This window comes from Lathamus discolor, chromosome 3, assembly GCF_037157495.1.
Source record: "Lathamus discolor isolate bLatDis1 chromosome 3, bLatDis1.hap1, whole genome shotgun sequence".
Taxonomy (NCBI): Eukaryota; Metazoa; Chordata; class Aves; order Psittaciformes; family Psittacidae; genus Lathamus; species Lathamus discolor.
This window is the reverse complement of record NC_088886.1, coordinates 64,364,651-64,390,110: the sequence shown is the minus strand read 5'-3', so window position 1 is coordinate 64,390,110 and position 25,460 is coordinate 64,364,651. Positions and strand designations below refer to the sequence as shown.

Below are 25,460 nucleotides of genomic sequence, written 5' to 3'. Positions count from 1 at the left end.
GTGGAAGGTGAGGCCGCACCTCGAATCCTGTGTTCAGCTCTGGGCCCCTCACTACAAGAGAGGCACTGAGGTGCTGGAGCGGGGCCAGACAAGGGCAATGGAGCTGGTGCAGGGCCTGGGGCACAAGTGTGATGGGGAACGGCTGAGGGACCTGGGGGTCTCAGTGTGGAGCAGAGAAGGCTCAGGGGGGACCTTATCGCTCCCTACAACTGCCTGACAGGAGGATGGAGCCAGGAGGGGCTGGGCTCTGCTCCCAAGGAACAAGAGAAAGCGGCCTCAAGCTGCACCAGGGCAGGTTTAGATGGAGCTGAGGAACAATTCCCTCCCCAGAGGGTGCTCAGGCACTGGAACAGGCTGCCCAGGGCAGGGCTGAAGTCACCGTCCCTGCAAGTGTGCACACACCGTGGAGACGAGGCCTCATGGGTCAGTGGTGGCCTTGGCAGGGCTGGGGAACGGTTGGACTCGTGATCTTTTGCAATCTACTTGATTTTATGATTCTGTGATTCTATGATTTGTACTCCTCAACGGAAAAACACCCGTCCTCCACCTTCTCTTGCTGCAGGGCAGCAGGAGACGCCCCACAAGGTCCCGCTAAACAGGAACACAAGCATTCCCCCAGGGAGGGGAGCAAGGCCTGCCTCAACTCGGGGCTCCAGCCCAGACTCCTCGCGTCACGCCCGGACGAGCCGGCCCGGGGCAGGCCTCGCCGTGACCTCACTATCTCACAATGAGGCACTTACCGAGCCCCAGCACCGGGATGCTGCAGCCGCTGGCGAGCGGCAGCACGGGGCAGCTCAGCTCCGCCGCAGCCATGCTTCCCCGCCGCGAGGAATACAACTCCCGGCAACCCCTGCGGTCTCAGAGCGTCGCAAAGTACCGCAAAGCGTGACGGGACCGTGGTTTCTGGACGCCGGCGGGAGGCAGGCCGGTGGGGTGCGGGCGATGGGATCGGGGCTGTGTGTGTGTAGTGGCCGTACGAGTAGGGGCGGGCGCACCCAGGGCTGTGTGTGAGGTGGGGTGGGCCTGCCCTGCTGCCGAGAGGCGGGTGGCAGGCGCGGGGAGACGCGCAGGGAGCTCTCTGTGGCGTGGTGGGGCTGATACCTGTTTCCCTCCCGTGACAGGTGGTGCTGTTGACGGCGACCCTAGGCCCGGCGGCTGTAGCGACCTCCCGAAGCATGCTGTACCTGGTCGGGCTGGGCTTGGGAGATGCCAAGGACATCACGGTGAAGGGGCTGGAGGTGGTGAGGCAGTGCCGCAGGGTGTACCTGGAGGCCTACACGTCCATCCTCACGGTGGGCAAGGAAGCACTGGTAGGTCTGGCCGCTGCTGGCCCACAGGGCCTAGCGCCTCTCCTGCCAAGGAGGGTTGTAGGTCAGTAACATCAGCAGGAGAAGCTGGTGGGGTGTGATCTCCAAGAAGGTATGTACGTGACCTTCACGTGCTGCCAGTAGTATCCTGGGGTGCATTGGAAGGAGTGCGGCAGAAGGTCAGGGAGGTGATCCCCTCCTCTGCTGACCCTGGTGAGGCCACATCTGGAGCGCTGTGTCCAGTGCTGGGCTCCTCAGTATTAGAGAGACAAGGAGCTACCGGAGAGTCCAGGCCACAAGGATGCCCAGGGGTGTGGAGCTGGGCCTGGTTAGCCTAGAGAAGAGCAGCCTGAGAGGGGATCTCATTAATGCAGATCAATAGCTTAAAGGCAGGTACCAGGAGGATGGGGCCAGGCTTTTCCCAGTGGTGCCCAGCGACAGGACGAGGAGCAATAAACTGGAACACAAACATGAGGAAGAACTTTCTGTTGAGGGTGTCAGGGCCTTGGCACAGGCTGCCAAGACTGTGGAGTCTCTCTTTCTGGAGACTTCCCAAACACGCCTGGACACTTTCCTGTGTGCCCTGCTCTGGGTGGCCCTGCCTTGGCAGGGGTTGGACTGGGTGATCTCGACAGCCCTTCTAACCCTAGTGATTTTGTGAGTCTGTATTTTTATAGGAGAAATTGTTTTGCTACCTTGTGAGAAGACTGGAATGGAAAGAAAACTTTCCTTCCTACAGGTGTTGATGCTAGTTTTCATCTCAAATTCTAACAATATATGGAGATCTGAGTGAAATTGGTTAGAAAAAGGTCTGATCTGTTTAAAAATGAATAAATCAAAAGACATATCAGAAAAATACATGGTCTGGAGCCTTGAATTTCTTGATTCAGCCTGAGGTAGTATGGCATGCCTGCTGAGCACAATAATCTGACTGTCTCACATGTCCATGTTTCCTGGTGGGCCAAGCTGTCTCACCATTTTGAGACTTAGAGAACACACACTGTTCAGTCAGAGATATGCTGTTGAACAGCATGGAGATAAAATTTGTATTAGCAAACACACCTTATGGAAGAAAACAGTAGTAAACATGTACAAATTATAACTCTGAGGGCTTCACTGGGAATGGAAAGGTACAGTTTAATGTTGAAATAATACCCAAAAAAGAGCTTGTCTACTCACAGAACACAGATCTTCCCTCCAAAATCTATGTGGTGCTATACAGAGATGCTGCCTGGGTCTTGGATGCTGTATAGCCATAGCAGAATCATAGAATCACACAATGGTTTGGGTTGGAAAGGATCTTGAGATCATCCAGTTCCAGCCCCCTGCCATAGTCAAGGAAACCTCACACTAGAGCAAGTTGCCTAAGGCTCTGTCCAACCTGACCTTGAACACTAATCCTGGAACTGCCTCACACTAGAGCAGGTTGTTCCAGGCCCCTTCCCACCTGGGCTTGAACACTGCCAGGGATGGGGTAGCCACAGCTTCTCTGGACACCCTGTGTCAGCGCCTCAGCACCCTCACAGGGAAGAGCTTTTGCTTTAGATCTAACCTGAACTTCCCCTGTTTCGGTTTGAACCCGTCACCCCTTGTCCTGTCACTACAGTCCCTGATGAAGAGTCCCTCTCCAGCATCCTTGTAGCCCCCTTCAGACACTGGGAGCTGCTCTGAGGCCTCCACGCAGCTTCTGTTCTCCAGGCTGAACAGCCCCAATGTTCTCAGCCTGTCTTCATACAGGAGGTGCTTCAGCCCCTGATCATCTTCATGGCCTCCTTTGGACTTGCTCCAGCAGCTCCATGTCCTTATGTTCAGGATACTGGAACTGCACACAATATTCCAGGTGAGGTCTCACAAGAGCAGAGCAGAGGGGCAGGATCCCCTCCCTTGACTGCTGCTCACGCTTCTGTTGATGCAGCCCAGCACACAGGTGGTTTCTTGTCTCAAGCGCACACTGAAGCAGCTCCTGTTCAGTTTCCCATCAACCAGCCCCCCCAAGTCCTTCACAGGGCTGCTCTGAATCACTTCTCTGCCCATGTACATGTATGTGCATATGGCATGTGAGAATTTAGCTTGTACTTGTAGTCAGCATGATGTGGTTTTCAGACACAAGCCTAGGCTAGAATGTTTGTGGCCATCTCTGGCCTATCTGCTGTATTTTGAAATGAAGATTACTCCCTATTTTGGGCTTGGGTTTGGGTTTTTTTTCAGTACACTGAAGCAATCTGAATTGAAATTAATCCATTCAAAACAAAATGGTTTTTTGTTGTTGGATAGTTGGAAAATTGCATTTGGATATTTTTACTTTGCAAAATCTGCATCTGCCATTAAAAAATGGATTCCTAGCTAGCTGAAAATAAAACATCGAATAATAGAAAAATTCTGGGTATTTTTGGTGTGGTTATTTTTGGGGGGTTGTTTGGTTTGGTTTTTATTAAGTCTTTTGGAAACCTTGAGGTCCCAAAGATGAGGTAATTGGGAAAAGTGATCAATAAAAACAAAGTAAAAGATGCCATCTTAACCTGAAACTGCCCAAGAAGGAATGTAGGAATTAACTACGAAACCCAGTTTCCATACGAGTGACAATGCTGGATGGTTTAGTAATCTGAAGGTCAGCCTCTCTTAAGTACCATGAAAAGTTATGGGAAAGCTCTCAAGAGATAAAGAACAGATTCTTTTGTGCAGGGATTTTCTAGAAATCTTCCTGTGTCGATGCTTTTAAAACCAGATCTCGAAATTCCAATGACATGACTTGCCTAGTTTATCTTGTTGTCCTGAAACATATATTAAAGGCTGTTGGATGTTGACCATCTAAATCAGACCTTAGTTTGGTGGAAGAACTGTTTGGAGCCCGTGACCTCCCAGTGGGTCTGCATCTTATTTTTTGTCAGGAGAGTGCTTTTTATATATTCTGTAATGAATGTGCTTTGATTTGCATTGTAGAGTAGTCTCAAAGCATGTAAATAGATTCTATTTTTGACACAGGTAGAGAAACATGCAAAAATTACATGGAAGTTATCTTTAGAAAGGGGAACCAAACCCAGTAACAGTCCCATATCTAGTACTCGGTATGGGATGGATTTTTTCATGGAAGCACTGCTCTGCTTCTCTACAGTTATGATGGTTCTCTTGTCAATTCATTATTCTTTGTGAGCAAAGATGAAGCTATCACTGAAGTCACAGGAGACTTTACCAATTTGTTAATATTTGTAATACCACTCAAGTTTCCTGAATGCTATTTAGAACAAAACCACCTTTTTTGGTCTGTACCCTGTACCCTTTATCTAATCATGTAAAGAGCATGTGAAATGTATAGTGGTACATAATTTAAAGACATACATGTTCAGGTAACATGTTCTAAAACTAACTGAGGTTTTATTACACATGTGAGGTTGATTCTGGAAATAAAGGCATTAAAAACATACAAAAAGACACAATAATTACTGAGCTGCTGAAGAAAAGCAAAGGACGTGATCAAATACATGTTTACTTATATGCATGGTAAAGTATTTCTTCCAGAGAACTGAAGATGAAAAACTAATACGAAATCACTCCTTAGATGTGGTTAGCTACAATGTACTAGGGATAATCAAAACCACCTATGTTGTGGTATAGCTAATGTCGTATTTGCCTCTGGTTTGATGTCAGTGTTAAAATTAACCTAAGCACTTAGACTCAGTCTTGTGAGAGAGGATGCTTTGCAGTAGGATGACCAGTTAAATTGAGTCCACCCAGGTACATTTGGTATGAAGATGTCATTGAGCTACATTTGGAGCAGCTCCTCAACTGACACAAAAGGCATAAAACCCCAAGTCAGTATCAGAATAACAAGCTTGACTAATTCTGGGCAGTTTTGGAGCTACTTTATGGGAAGCTCAGGTGTTCTTGCAAGGGGAGGAAGGTTTCTCTTAAGACATGGGTCAGACTGCCAGGGAGAATAATAAAGTTGGCCTTTCCAGTGTTTATTGGCTGTGTTCCTAAGTGTCTAATTTTGCTGTTTCTTATTAATTTCAATTTCTAGGAAGAGTTTTATGGAAAAGAATTGATTTTGGCTGACCGAGAAACAGTGGAACAAGAGGCAGATAACATTTTAAAAGACGCTGATGTTTGTGATGTCGCATTTCTTGTAGTTGGTGATCCCTTTGGGTAAGACAAAGCAACATTTGAAATATTGCTGTAGCTTGGTCATTCTCTTTTTTCAATAGGAAGGAGCCATACTGCATAACTGTAATTGCTCATGAAGAAGCTGATTTTCAGACCAGAAGCACGTTTTATTGCCTTAAAAATATATATGCAATTTTCTACACTTTATATTGCTTTGGAGTTTCCTTGCCCAGATATTCCTTATGGATAGGAATGGGGACCCTCCAGGATGTATGATTCTTTCCCTCAGCAGTCACTTACTTAATTTTTCGTGCTAGCTTCTATAGAGAATATTTTTGTTCCTTGATTTATGTACTAACACAAGAAATTCTAGGATATCAGATAAAGAAGAAATATGCTCTTGTTTTGAGAGACTATTCTTTTAGTTGCTCTTTGTACTCATAAAATGTGGCTTTCACGCTCAGTTGCTTTAGAATGAATACTGATTGTTGGTTGTACAGTGCTGCTGCTTTGATATATGCTAGTTTTTAAAATCACGTAGGTTGTTCAATATGTCTTCTCCCTTTGGTTTATTAAGCCTTTTGTTTCCACTTTTTATTCCTGCTGAAAAGTAGAGTCATTTTCTATCACCAGAAGGATCTCCTTCTGTCTTTGCAGTCAGGCATCATCAATCTATAAATGTCAAGCTATACAGAAGAGCTTTTAGACTCCAGCTGGTGATTCAAGTTTTATACCACAGTGTTAAGGGGCACAAGAAAAATCAAATCACTGAGCAGCCCATTTGTGAGTGAAAAAGTAGAGTTTATGAAAGAGGAGCAGTGTGCACATCTGTCAAAAGCAGGTAATTTATGTAAATGCAGGTTGAAGGAATTGGCAAGAGAATATGACATTAAACTAGTACTTACGGGCAGATGATGCTGTATTTCAGGAATATTAATTATACTTTCAACACGTTAACTTGAAAACTAGGATTCACGTGAAGTGTAGAGCCACATTACCTGTACCTTTGTACTGTGATCCAGCGACTAAGTACACAAGATGGAAAAAACAACCCACATGTACTGAAATGAAATGGCTGCTTATAAGCAGTATTTTGATCTGCCTCATATCATTAGTTTCAGTGTCAAAGTCCTTCAGTTCTGACTAATATACTACATCATTGTGAAAAACTACCCTTTTTTAAATTAGTTGCTTCTGTCTAAATGTTTATGTTCTTAGTATTGCAGCTAGAACTCCTGTGCCCTCACAGAGCCCTAAGGATTTAGGGGTTCATGAGGTTACTAGGAAAGAGTACTGAATGTTTCTGTCCTAAGAGAAGCCACATGGGAGGAGGATAGAAGCCATGTGACTGCAGCTGATCATAGAGTTTTGAGTATGTTTGCAGGTCAGAAGAGTGTTTAGTCTTAGGAAAGCTCAGGTTTTGGTGGTCAATAGTTGATGTGATAAAACAAGCTGTACCCCTGCCATTGTTCTTACTGTTGTTCACTCTGTATATGTGGTAACAGTTATGGATGTGCTAGCAGAAACCTGACAAGTTTAGTAGCATTCAGGCAAGCGCACCTTCATCTAGCCTAGTGCTGACATTCATATTATTACTATCCATAACACTTAAAGTCTGTATTGGTGACAGAAAATCCTAGTAAAGCTCTGGTTGCAGAGAGCTGACTCCTTGAAGCCTTTCGTGGTACTAGCCAAGTACTCACAAGGGCACTGCTGCTTTCAGCTGCCATCATTATGGACAGATCTATTGGGAGAATATACTGGCTGGAGCAAATTTCAGTCAATAAAGCCATCTGATCCCTTGGTCAGCATTAGCATAACCACAAAATCCTCCAGTGTCCCTTGTCCTCTGTGTGTGAAGGGAATAATACAAGACTCTAAAACTAGTCCCCTCTTCTCAGAGCAGGCATTCCTAAACTAAGTTTGTTTCTAGAAGTCAGGAACTCAGTCAGTTTGTTTACTAACCAAAGTTGTTTTAGATCACTTTACTGCATTCTTCTGTGCCTGGAAGCCTGTGTGTATCACGGTTTCCAGTTTCCCAAATTCTGATTCTTTCAGTTTTTCCTTCAGTGAAATTCTGTTTTAAGTGATTTCAAGGCCAAGTTGGACAGGGCTTGGAGCAACCTGGTGGAAGGTGTCCCTGCCCGTGGCAGGGGTTGGAACTGGATGAGCTCTAAGGTCCCTTCCAACCCAAACCATTCTGTGATTCTGTGGTTGATCTTTACAGCCTTCTAGCTGCTGCCACATTTGTGTTCCAGTCTGAAGCACCTGATCTGATTGGTGGTAGTCAGACATGCAGTGTCAAAATTTATCAGACTGAAAATCAGGGGAATTCTGTTAGGGTAACTGAATGAGGTCAGGGTGAAAGCAGTCTTCCCATTTATCTATTCTGATTTCTTTCTTTGCATCCTTCTTTGTAATGGCCACACAGAAGTCTGTAGTACATCCTGGCAATGAGATGGCTAAGGTCACTTTTAGGTTTGATAAATTTAGCCACGTGCATTTCAATATATCACATGGAAAATGGAGTGCCTAGCATGTATGTAAGCATACATTCAAGCAAGGTACATAAGTAAACACCGTTGAGTTCAAAGATGTGCTGAATTCATATTTACAGTCTTATAAGAACTCTAATCCCAATTGCATTAACTACAAGCCCAGGAATTCTTGCAGCAGTCACTGCAAGGTGTTTATTAGGCATTAGACCTGGAGCCAAGTTTAGCTCAGTTCTAAGCTTAATTAGAAGTTTCTTAATTGTTACAGAAAAACTTGAGCATTTGAACTTGCATCTGTAATTTGAGTAATTTGGCTTAAATGTCATAAAAGTCGATTTAGGCTAAGGATGTCTAAGTACTGAGCGCAGTTTACCTGAGTTCAAAGCTCTGCTTGAGTGTGTTGCTTTCCTGGGATGCACTGGTGCAGATGGGAGAAGGCCTGGCTCTACCCCGAGTATGGAAATATTGGACTTGTGCTGAAGTCTATGCCAAATAGAGTTGACCTTTACGGTTCAACAGATGTCCAGCAGACACCTGCAGAAGACAAAGCGTAAATGGAACTTTTCCTTTTCAAGTGCTTGCCAAAGCTACTTTAAAAAGTAACAATTGTATTGATGTTAAGAGTCTTAATGATGCCAGAAATCTGCAAAGAACCATAACATATTGAAGACACCTGTATTTTCAGCTAGGAAGATGACATATGGAAGCCTTACTAGAGCTTTTACTTTCCAATTACAATTAGTCATGTTATTGTTGCCCTTTTGGCACCTCTGCATTGCCCTGGTTGTGAAGGGTTTAATTTTACTTTCAAAACAAACTATAATGCTAGTAACGCTTGATCACTTCATCTTTTCAGTCTTTAACTCCTTCATTTTCCTAACACAGGGCCACGACACACAGTGATTTAGTACTACGTGCAGTAAAACTGGGGATTCCATACAAGGTCATTCATAACGCTTCAATAATGAATGCAGTGGGCTGCTGTGGTTTACAGGTAACATTTTTACAGATATGCTATTCCACAAGTGCTAAACTGAAAACTGGTGAGCCCTTCTGCTGTTGTGGCAATGCATGTTGCAATCTGAAGCTTGAAGATCTGTAGGAACTGTACACTTCTGTTGTCAGAATTTGTTAACACTTCCTTTTCAGTGTGCTGCACATCAGCAGAAGTCCCTTTCGATGAGTGCATGTGTAAATGAATAGTAACACTTCTGTTCTGCTCTGCTCTCTAACTTCCCTCTGCCCCAGGAGACTTTGACATCTAAGTTATTTTACAGATGAAGCTTTGCTCTTGTTGGCTTTCTACTACTGATGGTCACCTGATAAGTTTGGTTTTAAGTTAGGTTGTTATCCTGTTGAGAGATACACTGGTCTTGTCATGAAAGGAATATGTGCCCAAGCCTGTGTGCTCAACTCAGATCATAACTGATTCCAAAATCTTCTATATGATGCATTCATTCTCTCCCAGGTTGATCTGTCTTCACTTTTTATGCCCATCTGTTGAGACAGGAGAGGTTTGCCTACCCAGGGACTAGAAGAACAAGTGATAGGTTTTGTACTTCTTGAATGGCCAAAGTAGAAAAGATCTGGTGTTCCCCAAGAAAATACGTCAAACTATTTCCTTTTACACATATATAGGTCCATTATTCCTCTTCCCACGTGAATAACAGTATGGCAGTGTATGTATTATAACTTATAAATTATTTGAAGCTTCCCCTTTTGTTTTCATTCATTATTTTAACATAGAACCTGCCCTCTCAAGGTTCAGAATGATTCCCTGTGTATGGAACCACTAAACCAAGCTCCCACTTCACCAAAACTGAAGGCAAGCGCAGGAACGTAGGTGTACCACAGACAAGAGCTGAGGCTTTGAATAATAGGTTTTCATCACTGAAGGAGGAAATATTCCTTCCTAGCTTAACATAAAAGAATACCATTCTCTTTAATTTCAACGAACAACCAACACCTTCAAGTTTACAGTGACAATCTCCTTATCGCAGTGCTGCCCAGCAGTAGAAAGTCTGTTGCAGTAAGTTGGGTGTTATCTCTGGCTTTGCTCACATTTGAATGGTTTAGAAATGGGAGAGCCCTGTGTGATCTGGCAGAGCAGCAACACTGCCTTGACACTTCTGAGCTGTGACTGCTAATGCTGAAGGGAGTGCAGCACAGGATTCACATTATTTATCATTCTTTCTGTGAGCACTTCTTTAGTGATACCTGCCTGTTGCTGTGAGACTTGGGTAAAATTATCTTTTAGGAAGGAAATAGGCTCCTTGGTGTCTAAAATCTACATGCACAGCAGACAGATGGCAGCTGCTACATGACTGTGCTTACTGGGGTGGGTAACATGGGTCTTGGGGCTGGGGCTTACCCTTTCCACTTTTGGCTTCAAGATGGTGCAAAGTTTACTTGTGCTGTCAAGCTGCTGACAAGTAGTTTCTGCCTGCTATCTTTTTACTGTTCTTTTACATCCATTAGGAAGAAAGACACAATGAGAACAGGTTAGTAGGGTTTCTGAAAATCTGCTTCCCTCACAACTCCAGCTAGGCATAGGAAAGAGGAGTACAGAACTCTGAAGTGAATTAAAAAACAAAAAGAGCAGAAAACTAGCTGGGAATCTATTGCAAACAGTCTATAAGGATTCTCACATATGCAGTTTTGGAGGTTAGCTTACTATTTCCTTGTCCCATGCTGAAGAGAACAGTCCGTGAAGGAAACGTGATGTTATTCACTCTGGCATTGGTCCCCTTTTCCATTCTGGCTTGGGAGGGGCTGCTTTCCCATAAGTCAACATTCCTGTTGTTGTATAAAGCATTTTAGGAAATGGTGATCATATTGTGTTACCAGACAGACTATAGCCAGCTGGATGTTTAACTCTTCATTGCTTCTTACAGGCATAAACAGCAAGTGAGGGGTATCTTATTAAAAAGCAGCCTGTGATTTAATTAGAGCTGTGGGGGAAGTTCTTAAGTTCTTTCAGCAGTCTTTACATTCATTGCTATCTCCTGCCATCAGTTTAGTTTTGGAGCTACTGTGGTTTAAATTGCAAACTTGCTGTCAAGTATAGCAGGGATTCCTCTTTTGCTTCACCACAGAAAAGGCTGGGCTTTTTTTCTTGTGTTAATCTGATTGTAATACAAAACCTCTTTCTTTCTCACTGGAGAAAAACAGGAAACACCTTTATACGTTGTGAAAGCCACGTGTGTAGTGAGCTGTAGCTGCTGATTAGGCCTCAGTAAAATGCAGCTACAGCCCAGTGCCCAGTCTGTTCACAAAAGAACATGTCTTTTGTCATCAGAGCAACATTTCTGTGCAGCCAACAACATTCTGGTAGTTGTGCAGTTTTCCTGAACAGCAGTGAGTTACCGGAGTCGTTAGTGATGGTTTGTCACCTTTCTAGATCTATTTCTTGTCAAATTGTAAAGAAGGGTGAAAATCTGTTTTCAAATACTTTTTTTTTACTGTCTTGCCCATTTGACAGACTCAGCTTGGAAGGCTGCACAGGTGAAGAGTGTATTAGTACAAAAAGCAAGTGTTTTAACTTTGAAAATTAAACTCTTCTAGGAAGCTCTCACAGGTTGATGCCATGAGCTGCAGTTATGGAAAGCAGAGGATAGTATAACTTAGCAAAGTATTAGTGTGACTGGGCATAAGGCTCTATGACTTGCTGTGGCTCTTTCTTTTAGGCTGTTCTTGCTGTACTTTCACTGTGTCAGGCTGAAGAACATAATTACCCTCAAAATCAAATATGGCTGGAATGGTAGGAGAAGCCAGGAAAAGTGCCTGTGCATGAGCACCTCTTAACATGTCCTCTGCAGGTTCACCTCTCTTGATTGGTATCTGAATTGTAGGTATGTTGATCACTCTGACTCCTGTTGTAGTAGGGAACAACCACCAGTGAAGAAATTCATGCAGTTTGTGCATACTGCCATGGAAGTCAAGGACAGAGGACAGACATCCTCAGAGAGCACTTCTAGTGGGTGGTAACTAGCAAGACAGTTCAGCTTTCCTCACCAGCAGGTACACTGTGGTTCCAGAGCTTTGGAGAGCTTAGTATTTTACTATAGTAAACTGTAGTTTATTACAGTTAACTATAGTTACTATCACTACTCAGCTACCTTGTGAACAACACATTGCTATTCAACTAGGATTCAGCATTGCAAACTGAGAATAAAGGGAGAGCCCAGCCCTACTTCCACAGCAATATGTGTACCCACGCTCAGTCCTTCAGAATAGGGCTGATCGCTGAGGCTTTTACCCCTAGAATGAAGAGGCAGAAAACTCCAAATCTCAAATTTACACGTTTTGCCTTCCTTCCTAATCTGGGTTACTTTGGGAAGGTCACCAGAGTGGTGCTCTCAGGACTGAATTCTCTCTGACCCAGTTCTGGTAATGCATCTTTGAGGGAGGTCAAGACATGTGAGAAAGACTGTGCATCACACTGACCTGTGTGAACAACGCAACTTAAAATGGCTTGAGATAATGGCATTACTGTAAGAAAAGGTGATAGAGAACTAAAGTGCAAAGCTAGAGGCAAGCCATAGGATGAGACAAAAGACTAAAAGGAGCCACTCATTTCTGGGAGAGTGGTGTTGCTAGTTTTGAAAGCATTTACTTTCTATTTTGGTAGGGTACCTACCCCATGTCATGGCAGAGACCTGCCTCTCTTTTGAGACATACCCACTTTCCACCTGAATAGCTTCAGAACAAACATCTGTGTGTCCCCTTGTGTCTGTCAGTAACTCAGCTCAATTTTTTTTGTGTTTGGAGGCCAGCTCATTCTTGTAAGATTTACAGTTAGGAAATAGTTTTGTCTTTTCACTACTAGCTGATCACAGAAATATGAAAGCAGTGCTCACTGTGGGGGTTTTGAGTGTTTACTGAACAGGTGAGTACATTTGCAGCGGCAAGTAGAAAACTATTACTTACAGGTTAGGAAGTTGAAGGATGTTATCATTACTCACTGAGCTCACAGTCAAATAGAAAACCTGTAGCAGCTGCAGGAGCGGAACCTTTGAGTTCCACCCTCTCTCTGTGCCCTCATCTTCAAAAATACTCTTTGCTGTGATGGGAGGGGCTCTGTGCAAAATGTTTTTTATTCAGCACCAGTTAAAACAAACAGTTTCCCATCATTGGTTGGTTTTCTCACTTACTAGCAGCTTCTGAGCCTTTTAGAAGTTGTTTCTCAACCCATTTAAAGGTTAAATCAGTACTGGTCATACTACTTTATTACTCACAATTGCTGTACAACTCAGTGCCATTTGTCACCAGGAAACATGACCCAGAAATATTCATTTGATCAGAATAATTCTTTTTTCTCCATTTAGAGAACTCTTTCAGATTAGTAATCCAAATGACCAGAGTGGGAAGGAATCATTGTTTGACATTGCTGGGAAGAGTCTTCGGAGGTTATTAAAGATAAGGTGACATTACCTTGGAGGGAAAATCCTGACCTGTTCAACTTTGTTTGGAGTTTCTGAGTCTTTGACAGCTGAATTTTGTTCTACTTGTGGAGTGGCTGTTTCCTAAGTGCTGATACAGGAGGCAGCCAAGAGAAAAATGGGTTCTTCCCTTCAGCTGCTTTTATGTGATTTGTCTCAGCTGCCTCCTGAAGACTGTAATCATGTGGAGTGGGCTTCCCTCAGCCAGACATTCTTCTCTTCACAGTTCCTTTCTCTCTGGCATGTACTAAGGGGACTGGAGGTTTTTGAACAGCTGAGCCAACCTGTTGGCTTGCAGTACAAAAGTGAGTCAGAGCCCCTTGTGTGTGAACGGTAAAGACTTTGAACTTCATGTGAAGGTTCTCATGAGTGGCATTAAAAGTTACTAAAGGTTTGTGGTTCTAAGTGAGATAGTGGTAAAGGGCTAGAGCTAAACTTGTGGTTGTTTCATATGACCAATTACAAGTGAAAATGAAGCTTGACTGATTCTTGGTACTTCTTTGTTGATGATTGTCCAACTTCCTAAGCTGTTCTCTGTCAACAATATATAATATAAAAAACAATAGGAGCACTTTAATCTGATGTATATGGTCTGGAGGGTTGTTAACTCATTACAGAAGGCAAGGGGAAAAATCTGGGTTATTAGGTTCCTTTTTATGTGGATGGATGTTGCGCAGCATGATGTCAAAACTTATGACAAGGATAAACGCAACATGTCTTAGCTTTTCTGTATATGTTCACTGATATTGATCAGGAAATAACCTGGGATAATGCAGGGTGCTCTCTGGTCCCCAAATTCCGTTGAGGAGCAGCCTCAGGAGAAAAAACCTGGTGGCGTCTGTCAGTGGGATGTGGTCAGGCTGTGCAGTCCTGTGAGACCTGTCTGTGGTGTAACCTGGGACCATCTCAACACAGCAGCCCAGGAGGGGTTCAGTCTACAGAGTCTGCAGGTATTGCATGTGTATGCAAGTGCCAGGTCCGCAAAGTGTCACAACAAGACTCCTTCTTACCTTCTTCTTCTGACATATATCTAGCTCTGAAGCTGTTTGAAATGTTAGGAAAGGCGGTAGGCTTGGAAGTGAAGAATTGCTTTGTCACCATTGCAGCTGATACAGCAATAATTCTGGGAAAGATGCTGTAAAAATAAATGTCTGTGTTTTGAAATGTTTACTTCTTGGTTTCTCTGCAGCTGTTGCCTTACTGACCCTTTTACTACTATCTTGCATCTTCTCTGCTGCTTGCTTTAGTACTTTCTAGAGGGGATGGGACATCTTCCTTTTTTAATTTCCCTATTTAGTCTCAGCTTGTTCCTTCTTTTTACAGCCTATATTTTTGTGGTGATTAGCCACAAAAGAAGTGGCTAAGTGGCTATTTTAAGTGAAAACTGTTGATCTGGACAGCTTCAGGTGTCTGTTGTCGTTCAGACTGGCCATTAACAAAGTTGTTGAGTAGTTTCAGTGAAATTTCCAGGCTTTCCAAACAGAGATCATGGGACAGCTCTTTCTCTTTCATAGGTGATTCTGGCCTCTCAATTGATTCTGCATATATAAACAAGTAGAATATGAAATATCATTAACTGAAAACTGAAAACAGGCACCTCAGGACCAAAATCTGTCAGACTTTCATAGTATGTGTGTAAATAGAACAGGATGTTAGAGAATGTTCAGAGGTGATGAAAGTGTGAGTCGAAGAACAGCTTTCTGCAGTATTTGGTGAGCAGGCAGAGCATTGCCTCCGTGTGGAGAGGCCTGGCCTCCCTTCCTGCCTTCAGCTCCTGCATTGCAAAACTGAAGTGTACAAAGCTTTGTGGAAGCCAATTACTACCTGGGGGGGGGTTGGGGAGGAGTATTTCCAAAGACTGAGGTCTTTCAAAATGACCTTTTGAAATGTTTCCGTGAAGGTTTTGAGCACTGAGCAGAAGGTAAGGAGGTTTCCAAGCTGAGAGCATGGAACGTCTGCCCAAGCATTTCACTGAGCCCCCTTTGAAATTCCAGCTCTTTTGTGCCCGAGCAGAATGGAAGCACTCGAACAAATGTGATGATTAGTGCAAGTGTGATGCTTGAGATGTTTTAGCTTGTACAGAGCACATCTTGTCCACTCCTAAAGCCCAGCTGCTTCATGTAGAGCGCAGCACACAGAAACTGCATTTGCTGTTGCCTCTCTTTAAAGCTTTGCCAGCAACCATACAGCATGATCCTTTCACTGAAGATACACAGAGCTCTTCACTGGCTTATTAAACTCAATCTCAGATCATGACGTTAATCCTCAGTGTGCTGTAATACACCTTGGCTAACAAATTGTCACAATTTTAGTCCAGTGACAAGCATAATTTCTGTAATTTTGGGGCCCTATTGAATCTTATATGGTTGGTGGAAAGAATCATTTTTGCTTTCAGTGGATTCTGGTTCTAGTGGACCTGCTGTCCCCTGTGACTGCTGAATCCTTATAGTGGAGTTTTGGGTACTCACTTCCCTCTCTGCAGCAAGGCTTTTCTTGAAAGTCTGATACTTTGTACTAGATTTCAAGAGGTAGAAATTAGAACACAGCACAGGAAACTGAACAACAAAGTGAATCTGCATGAGGTACAGGGAGAGAGTTCAAAATGCAAGTTCTGATACAGTTATGTGTTGCTTCTTTAATGCAGGCTTGCTCTGGTTGGGGAGCAGTGCCTGTGTTTCCATAAATGTCACGTGTCTGCAGTGGTCAAATGCTGGATGAGAAAGAAATACTTGTTGTGTCTGTAGGACTGCTTGTAAGGTAACTGGTTACAGGTAGTCAAGCGCAACAGGGGCATCCTTTTATTGCTTCACTTCCACAGCATTTGTAGATCGCTGGTTTACCAGAAAGTTCAAAGAAGCGTCTTCCCCTCCTTAATTTAAAATAAAAATATGTATGCAATAATGCTAGGAAATCTAATCTGAAGTTAATGTAAGTAAGTTGCAAAGGCGTTTCTAGGAGGTTAGTAAAGCATGTCCTGTGCCCTCTTGTTGGTGTAGAAGCCACTTCTGTGCCTGTGCTGTTCAGGTGCTGAGAAAACAAGTGTATTGGTGTGAGACTGTAAGTACAGTTTTCTGTGATCTCAATACTTCATGAAGATACTTTGAAATTATTTCTACTGAATGGGCAGGCAATTTCTGACAAAAATGGTTTATTCTTTTTGACATTCAAAGTTCATTCTTAATGTGAAACCTGGTGAACAAAGGACAGATTCAGTGAATCTGATTGGCAGTGCTTGCACAAAAAGGATAACTTGCTTAACTTCTTGTTGGCAAAGATGATGGAGAATCTCTGTAATGATCAATGGAAAAGAGAAAAATAACAATGAGAACAAGTGCTGGAGGATATAAAGCTGAATGCACAACTTGTTTTTAATATGTCGCAGAACACTTGAAAAGATCTGATTCCTAGCAGACTGCTTACCAGATAATAACATTTTACCCGTTTCTGTACATCCTTTTCTTTGCTAAAAGCCAGAGGTGGAAGTCACCCTCCTTCAGGTTAACAGAATGCCAGAGGGACTGGGGTAAGATTCAAGCATAATTCAGGCCACTTTCTGTACTGGATGAGGGCTGCTGCTCTGGGGAGAGGACTGTGGTGGCTTTCAGGTGGTAATGAGGTTGGTACTGGATGTTTCAGCACTTGCTGGTTACTGCAGGTGTACTGCCAATGAGATAAAACTGCTAACTTTCTCCCAGATGCTGTAACAATGAAGGGGTGAAGGAGACGCATCTTGTTAAATAGCTTTTTCTTCAGCTGTGGAACAAAATGGGAAGAGTTCTAGGTAGCCACCTGAAAACCCGACAGAACGTAGCTTGGTTATTCTTCGAGACACAGCCTTGAAATAGTTAACAGGTTACATCGTGACAATTCATTTTGTCCAACCTCTATTTAGTTTACTGGAAGAACGTTTAGGTTGTGAAATGTACGCTGTGTGTTCTTGTCCTTGTGCTAGAATGAAATGTTTAAAAGAGGAAATGTTTTCAGTAATATTCTAGGAACCTTTAAATAAACACTGTTCCTCTCAGCATGAATGGTTCAAATGAGAGCTTTTGGGCCCTTGAAAACAAACATGTTTCTGCTTTGATTCAAATTCTGCTCTACCAGCGTGAAAGAGTTAAAACCACAACCTAGTACTGCAGGAAAGTGTGTAAAGGGGAACTCCCAGGTGGGACAGAGCTGTCAGAGTAGCTTCTATAGAGTCCTGTTTCTGCTCAGGGCACACACAGTGTTTCCTGTAGCAGGCTGGGAGGAGCAGTTTTTCCTGCCTGGTTTACAGAGCAAGTGGGGAGATGAGACTATTGCTTGAGCAGACAGAATACTGGCCAGCTGTACAATCAGTCTGAGCTTGCCCCCTTCCAGAGCTGAATTCACCAAAACTGATACATGGTTTTGCCCTTTTACAGGTTGGTTACAGAAGCTTCCAAGCCAAATGCTGCCTTAGGTTACATATGACACTGGCTTCTGCATCACTGAAAATGATTGGCAAGACTGTTGCTTCAGATGTTTTCACTGAGGTTAGGGATTTACAGAAATAAATAGTGTTAAGACTGAGAATAAAATCAGTATGTTTGACACAGAATCTGCTAGCAATATTCTTCTTACCTGATATGCATGAAAAATATTGTACCTCTCCTTCATGCATGATCTGTCCCTGTCTTCAGATCTCCATGTGCACTCTTCAGACTGTAGCTTCTTTTTCATGATACAGCTTTCACCTGCAGGAAAGTGCTGGTTTAATACAACTGTATCAGTAGGATATCAGTATTATGGCTTTATTAGACGTTATCTAGCCTTAGCCAAGGTAAGAAATGATAAGAATTTTGGTGCTAATCTTACAAAGTTTTTGCCTTTAGGAGGACTTCAGAATGAATAAAGAATAGACGGTAAATTGAAAGTTAGTTCACACACATTGCAAAGGTGAAGGCAGAGATAGGTAACAACTTCACAGGTGGTTCATTAGCTGTTCTTTAACATGCTTTACTGTTTGGAGAGTAAAAGAACAACAGCACATCTCTGTTAGGAAGAAGAAAACCCAGTTCACTAATTACAGATGTTGTTACAAAGAAAGGAGGGAATGCAAAGGAATGCACTAAAACTAGCCAAGAGATAGGCAGCTTTTTCTAAAGGTGCACTATTTTTAGTGCTATGTTTTGCTGTGTGTCTGTGAAAGGGCAAGCCTGAGCATCTTACAGGAGAGTACTGTGCTATGAAACTTAACTAGGTTCAGGACTTTTCAGTGTCGCCAGTTCATGGTTTTTATCTCATTTTGTTGTATACTCTTACTGTGTGTGTTACTGCTTTTGCTTTGTTTTGCAGTTGTACAGTTTTGGAGAGACTGTTTCCATAGTTTTCTGGACAGATACATGGAAGCCAGAAAGCTTTTTTGACAAGATTGAGAAGAACAGGCAGAATGGAATGCACACCTTGTGCTTACTTGGTAAGCAGCAGCTCCAAGGGTTCCTTAGCTACCATCTCCCACAGCATCCAGAGACAGGAGTGATAGGCATGAGATGAAGTCTGGGATTAAACAAATCTTCTCAGCTAACATGTATGTTTGAAAACATGCCAAAACTTGGAACACTGATGTATGTATCCTTAGGTCAGCCATTGTTCGTGCTGCAGTGGTCAGGAATTTGTTCATTCCTTGTCAAAAAATCCCTAAGAAACAAAGCCTTTTTAGAAGTCACATAGGAGCAGGAGGCCCAGATTTGCTCTAAAGATGACTGATTTTAAGCTAGATCTAGCTCAGGATCCAAGTCAGATTGCAGTGCCTAGCAGCTCTCTCTTATTGAACTTCATTAGGTTAGAGCTCAGCACATCTGACTTTCTGGGGAGCTAAACTGCACATTTAATCACATTTGTGTTGTGTAAGGTGATAATCTTTTTCCTGAATTCTTTTATCTAAGGATGTTTTGGGAGAAGCTTCAGTGCTGTAAAGCATCCTTGCCAGTCGTGGAGCTGGAACCTGAATACTGACCACTGGCACCAGGCTCTTCCATGGTGCTGCCTGATCTTCAGCCTGCCCAGCAATTCTCAGCTCAAAGCCACTTTCTGAATAACTGCTAATCTGGGTAGCTCCTGAAAGATCATGGAGTGCCAGACTGGTTTGAGTTGGAAAGGACCTTCAGACCATCCAGTTCCAACCCCCTGCCATGGGCAGGGACAGCTCACACTAGACAATGTTGCCTAAGGCTCTGTCCAACCTGGCCTTGAACACTGATCATGGAACTGCCTGCATATGAACTATAAGGCACTTGCATATTTATATATGTACAATTCTATACCTTTTGTAGCATCTTTTAGACACAGCTGGGATCTCTCAGTGCTAAATAAATTAGTATTTTAAGTAAAACCAGACTGTAGTAACTGGAGGATCCTGAGCAGGAAACCAGTGTGCAAGCATCACTCCACACCAGATTTCCCAATGCCATCAAAGTTGCTAAAATTGGCAAAAAATCAGAATTCTGGCAATTTGTTTTAAAGAAGGATGACTTTTTTCTTGACAAATGACTTTTTGGATGACTAGTGTTTAAACGAGGACTCTAACAACTTTAATATGGTAAACCAAAGTATTCTGTAGATATTTGATATAATAATTTCTGTGATGTCCCTCTGTATCTTTTTTTATACAGTAGTGGGAGAGTAAAAGTTTGAACTGATAAAATTGCATTATAATCCATGTCCCATGTCATGGGCAGTTGTGGTACCTGCATCTGATTGTAGCTCGTATCTGGAAACTACCAATTTGCAAACAAATTGTTCCCTTAATGCTACGTGGTCATTTGGGCCCATGTATTTATTGCTTGTCCAACTAGACTAGAGAAGCACATAAAAAGGGAAGTGCTGATAAGCTTTGGAATTCCAAGTGACTTGACAGTCACATAAACAGTTTGGTAAACTGTTTTTACCCCCCTTTCTTCAGCATCCATATGAGTTAGGAGTTGATTGTACAACTTAAACAATACTTTTCTTTAAAATGAAGGTGAAAAATGTATCCAGCTTTTACTGTGATAGTCTTTGGGGGCATTTGAATACAGATGTTTGATTGTGTCTTGGACAGGCTGTGGTCAGTTAAGAGTTTCACACAGTTGCAGATGTGCAGAGTCTAACCTGGCCCTTTCTCTGTTTTATTTTTGCCCAAATCCTTTTTTTCTTCCCATAACAGAAGCTTGTTCTGAGTGTTCATGGGGACAGGAAGTGCTAACGAAAGTCAGGTTCCTGCATGGCACTGATGTAATTGCTGTTGATCGGTCATCCTGTTCTATCTTTTGTGATCACAATGTACTCAGCATTTACAAGTAGCTCCAGTACCATGGTGTGCTTCACCATTTTGCTATCCTGTAGCCTGCTATTTGAATACTTTGAAGTTATTTGTCTGTGAGATCTGTGAAACTCTCCCTATTTTGGGGTAAAATTACATGCACAAAATCCCAGTACTTTGTGATTAATTAACATCTGAAACAGCAGAATGTTTAATCCATTTTCTTTGCTCCTGTAATAACTAAAACACTATTATAAAGTTTATAGTATCTGCTCATTTAATTAAGCTTTACCTACACAGAAAAACTAAGTGAGGAGTTTGTAGGGGACCTGTGTTTTAACACCTGTTTTGTTCTACAGATATTAAAGTGAAGGAGCAGTCTCTGGAGAATCTAATGAAGTGAGTCACCTTTCTGAAAATGTATAGAAACACATTTGTAAGATGTATAGAAAACAGTGTATTTATAAAGGAACAGAGGTTCTTTGTCCAATACTGCCCTTACCTGCCCTTCTGTTGTCCTTCTTAGTGGCCACAGTCTTGTTTCTTGCAAGGAGTGGAACTTTCCTGCTCAGTGCAATAGGACCTGGCTTTATTTACAGTTACTGAATGAAGCTGCAGCAAAGCATCATCTTTTGAGCTGTTTCTGTGAGAAACATGAAGTCAGAACGGATTAAGCTTGCCAAATGAAGTGTTACTTCACTGTTCTTTCTCAAATAGATTAATAGCTGAAACACTGTTTGGAATGCATTCTTCTTCACACTTGCTAGTGACAGTGTGAGACATTGAATACATAGCACCCTTTTTAAACAGCTAAATAAGCAATGTATAGAAAATGCTCTCAAATTCATGTAACTGTATTCAAGAGAGCTCTTGCCACATCTTAATCACCTCTCTGCAATCTTCTGTTTTGACAGTGGCGAATACAAACGGTTACTTTATGCACATGCTGTAACTCTGCTCTAAATTAACATCTGTGAAGTCTCACAGTATCATTGAGGTTTGTTTATTCTGGAATTTCAAAATGAAGGCTGTTTGACTGAAGCCACAGTTGGCAAAGAAAGCAGCATTTCATGTAAGAATGTATTCCTAGTCTGTAATCAGACAAACGTCTACAGGGCATTTGACAGAAAACCAGTACTTTGCCCTTGACTTGAAGTCTAATCCATCCTTCAGGAGCAGCTGCAAAACCTGCAGATTGCTTCCAGCAGCTGAATTTGCTCACATCATTTGCCAGCTGGAGGCTCTCCTGTTTCATAGGTGTAAGAGTACAGAAGTCTCCTCCTGTCTTTTACAAATGCCTCTTGTCTGAAAGGCCCAGCCTGAGAGCCTGGGCCTAGGTAAGGTTCATTCGCTGGTCTAGAGGTTTCTTGAAATAAACTGTAAGAACACTGGGGATGATGAAGTGGGTTTTATGTGAAATTGCTCTACTTTTCTTTCTCTGCAGAGGAAGGAAGATTTATGAGCCACCACGCTACATGAGTGTGAATCAAGCTGCAGAACAGCTTCTTGCCATTATTCAAAACAGGAGGCTCCAAGGAGAAGAATCAGGTGCTGCTGCTGCATTGTTTCTACCTGCTACTTATGCCTCGCAAGTCACACTTAGCGATGAGCCTCCAAACCCTGTTCCTTTCCTCTTCATCTTTGCATTGCTCTTGCTCCGCGGTAGAATTGGGCAACCTTAAATCCTGGTCCTGAGATGGATTTGGTAGACCCTGGACATAGCGTAGTTCAGCAGGGATGAACAAGCTCCTGGAGGTTTAGTCCATGCCTCAGCCTGGTGACCCTGGTTCTACCCATCTTTAACTGTGAGCTCTTTGATACGTTAGAGTTGCAGAAGGATTCTGAGCATTTTAGAGCATTTGAGCATCATAAAAAATCAGTGCTATGTTTTATTCAGACCAGTCACACTCTGCACTACATGAGCACCAGCACGAACCCATGTTAACCCTGCAATGCAGAACTGGGATTCTGACCTTGAGTTCTTAACACTGGTCAAGCATGAACAGTGAACAGTGTTTATTAAGGCCAAGGGTGAAATCACAGCAGCCGTAAAGATGACTGTTGTGTCACAGAAAAATTCTGCATTCCTCCTTTTAGAAGTTTATTCCTTAAATGCTGTTAAAATGAAAATCCTTTCATTTTGTCCTTCACATAGAATGAATCAGGAACAGCAGTTTCCTCAAAGTGAACACAATTCCTGAATGAATTTCCTGTTCTACTTCTGCTCTCTTCCCCTTCTTGCTTATAAACATCCCTAAGATACAGCTTTATTTTCTTTGAAGAACAGACTTCTTTCTAGGCCCCTCTGGTGATTTATGAAATGGAGGTTTAAGAAAACAGCGTTAAAGGTTCAAGCATTTTGAATACTTTTTCCTTTATGTTAGGCCCATTGGTCAGTAAATGAAGCATTTAATCTTCTTTCTTCCAGCAATCACTGAAAACACAATCTGTGTTGGCCTCGCACGTGTGGGTGCTCCGGATCAGAAGATTGCTTCAGGCACACTAGAGCAGATGTCCACAGTAGAACTAGGTGGTCCACTGCATTCCTTGATTGTTACAGGCACTCTGCATCCTCTGGAATTAGAAATGCTTCAGCTTTTTCCTGTAGCTGGTTCCAGTTTTGAACAGCATGCGTGTCAAAGGACCACTTAAATAAAAACAAGGCATTTACATTTTTATTCCTTCTTTAATTTCATGACAGCATAAAGTTATCCTTGTGCCCAATTAGAGCTTGCCCAAGTGCAGTTAGATTGTTGCTTCAGAAGACAACACTGCAGGAACATAGACATGCATTTACCAGAGGCTACAAAGTGCAAGTTGCACCTGCTGGTATGAGCTTCTAACACATTGACACTTAACACAGGAAACCTTAAAACCTTTGTCCACTTCAGTTCATTGACATTTGCATCAGTCTGAGGCTGATGACCATGGCAAGAAGTGCAAGCCCAGAAAACCAACTGTATCCTGGGCTGCATCAAAAGGAGTGTGACCAGCAGGTCGATGGAGGTGATCCTGCCCCTCTACTCTGCTCTTGTGAGACCTCACCTGGAGTACTGTGTGCAGTTCTGGTGTCCTCAACATAAAAAGGACATGGAACTGCTGGAACAAGTCCAGAGGAGGGCCACGAGGATGATCAGGGGACTGGAGCACCTCCCGTATGAAGACAGGCTGAGGAAGTTGGGGCTGTTCAGCCTGGAGAAGAGAAGGCTGAGTGGAGACCTCATAGCAGCCTTCCAGTACCTGAAGGGGGCCTATAGGGATGCTGGGGAGGGACTCTTTGTCAGGGACTGTAGTTACAGGACAAGGGGTAATAGGTTAAACAGGGGAAGTTTAGATTGGATATAAGGAAGAAATTCTTTAATGTGAGGGTGGTGAGGCACTGGAATGGGTTGCCCAGGGAAGTTGTGAATGCTCCATCCCTGGAGGTGTTCAAGGCCAGGTTAGACAGAGCCTTGGGTGTCACATGGTTTAGTGTGAGGTGTCCCTGCCTATGGCAGGGGGGGTGGAACTAGATGACCTAGAGGTCCTTTCCAACCCTAACTATTCTATGATTCTATGAAGTAAAGAACTGAAGAGTAGCAGGTATCTGTCTGGCATCACTTTTGCTGTGGTGCATTCACCAAGCCTACTGCATACACTGGTGCAAGTGCATTCCAGGTGCTTGCTTTCAGTTTTGCAGAAACTCAGTAATTCTCCCACCAACAGAAACCATTAGTGTGCAAAACCTGTTAGGGCTGTACTCACCTTTACACTTGGGATAGTGACTAGAGACAAGTGAGAATGTTCTTCATGTCTAAACCAAGAAAAAGCAGAACTCACCCTTTGGATGTTGGTGAAACAGGGAGAAGCCGCACAGAATTTCTTGTTTGAGAAGGCTGCAACTTAAGTGGATTTCTTGCTGTGTTCATGGTACCATTTATGGAGTTCTGGACTCACACAGTCAGACTGCAAGAATTCTTTTTCCGGTCAGCCTGCTGTTGGTTGCCCTTTCGCTGCTCTTCACAGTATGTGCAGAACAAAGCAGACCTGTATGAGTGCTTTTGTTTTTAAACTGAAGGTTTATTGGAAAAAAATTGGATCCCAGAGCTCTTCAGCAATGTAGAATATTGAACATTTTGCCTAGACTGGACTCAAGTACAAAAGATTACATTACAAATTGCTACTACTGCACTTGGGACAAGTCATGGCCAAGCTACTAACATGAGCATCCCAGGAGAAAACCATATGTAAGTCCTCAGAATTATAGTAAGCTGCCTTGTGTTGTCATTAAGGTTTCTTTACAGATGTTTGGATATACTGTACTAGTCAATTTAAGCTCACTGCTAAGAGTAATTCCTGTAATTTAAAGGCAAGCACTATGCTGAATGCTACCAGGAATTACTTTGGCCCTTTCCTCATCCACAGTATTTCACACTTCAGCCAGAATACTGCAGCAATTCATGCAACTCTGGCACAAGATCCCAGGATACACAGGGAAGACTTCAGCACACACAGAAGTAAAATCCACCACTCCTTTTACACATTATTTCCACCAAATTGCCACAAGGCTGGAACCTTTTGTGGCTGAGACAGACAAGCAGATGAGCCAGGATTTGCACACAGTGGGACATGGGCTTCTGCTATGCCTGGCACGTGACAACTGTTATCTTTTCACATTAGAGCAGTCTCTGGCCAGTGAAGTCCCTACAGGGACGGTCACTGCAACAAAGCCAGAACAGGAGGAATCCAAAAGGGAACCTCGGCAAGTTGCCGATAGGGATTTTCATGGGAGAGTAAAGGAGGAATTAACCACGGAGCCAGGATTAGGGATCAGAGCAATGAATTATTGAAGAAAAAAGAGAAAATCCCTTTATGC

At 43.0% G+C, this 25,460-nt stretch overlaps 2 protein-coding genes across 13 annotated transcripts in view; one reads left to right on the top strand and one right to left on the bottom strand.

Moving 5' to 3' along the window:
* LOC136009601 (uncharacterized oxidoreductase ZK1290.5-like) overlaps window positions 1-854 on the bottom strand; it is a 50,528-nt gene extending 49,674 nt beyond the window's left edge. For 2 of the 5 annotated variants that reach the window (XM_065669574.1, XM_065669573.1), the window contains exon 1: window positions 741-850. In XM_065669574.1, coding sequence (XP_065525646.1) covers window positions 741-813 — 73 coding nt within the window. In that variant the 5' untranslated portion in view covers window positions 814-850. Of the gene's footprint in view, window positions 1-740 lie in introns of all 5 variants that reach the window. The other 3 variants (XM_065669576.1, XM_065669575.1, XM_065669572.1) reach the window with 3 other exon arrangements.
* On the top strand, window positions 612-23,283 carry DPH5 (diphthamide biosynthesis 5). 8 transcript variants are annotated; one of them, XM_065669556.1, is made up of 9 exons: window positions 612-924; window positions 1,122-1,310; window positions 5,326-5,450; window positions 8,789-8,897; window positions 17,748-17,858; window positions 18,661-18,781; window positions 20,965-21,004; window positions 22,050-22,153; window positions 23,034-23,283. In XM_065669556.1, exons 2-9 carry the CDS (start codon window positions 1,176-1,178, stop codon window positions 23,255-23,257), a joined length of 969 nt encoding a protein of 322 aa, XP_065525628.1. In that variant the 5' UTR covers window positions 612-924; window positions 1,122-1,175; the 3' UTR covers window positions 23,258-23,283. The 8 variants fall into 8 exon arrangements, with proteins under 8 accessions (XP_065525628.1, XP_065525629.1, XP_065525630.1 ...); XM_065669557.1 differs by having other exon boundaries at window positions 628-933; XM_065669559.1 differs by having other exon boundaries at window positions 849-928.
* Window positions 23,284-25,460: the final 2,177 nt, after the last annotated feature.

Excerpts from the sequence above, each read along its gene's own strand:
- DPH5 (XM_065669556.1), top strand. The coding sequence starts at position 1,176 with ATGCTGTACCTGGTCGGGCTGGGCTTGGGAGATGCCAAGGACATCACG. Across the intron at positions 18,782-20,964 it reads GCACACCTTGTGCTTACTTG|ATATTAAAGTGAAGGAGCAG; the intron begins GTAAGCAGCAGC and ends TTTGTTCTACAG. Across the intron at positions 21,005-22,049 it reads TCTCTGGAGAATCTAATGAA|AGGAAGGAAGATTTATGAGC; the intron begins GTGAGTCACCTT and ends CTTTCTCTGCAG.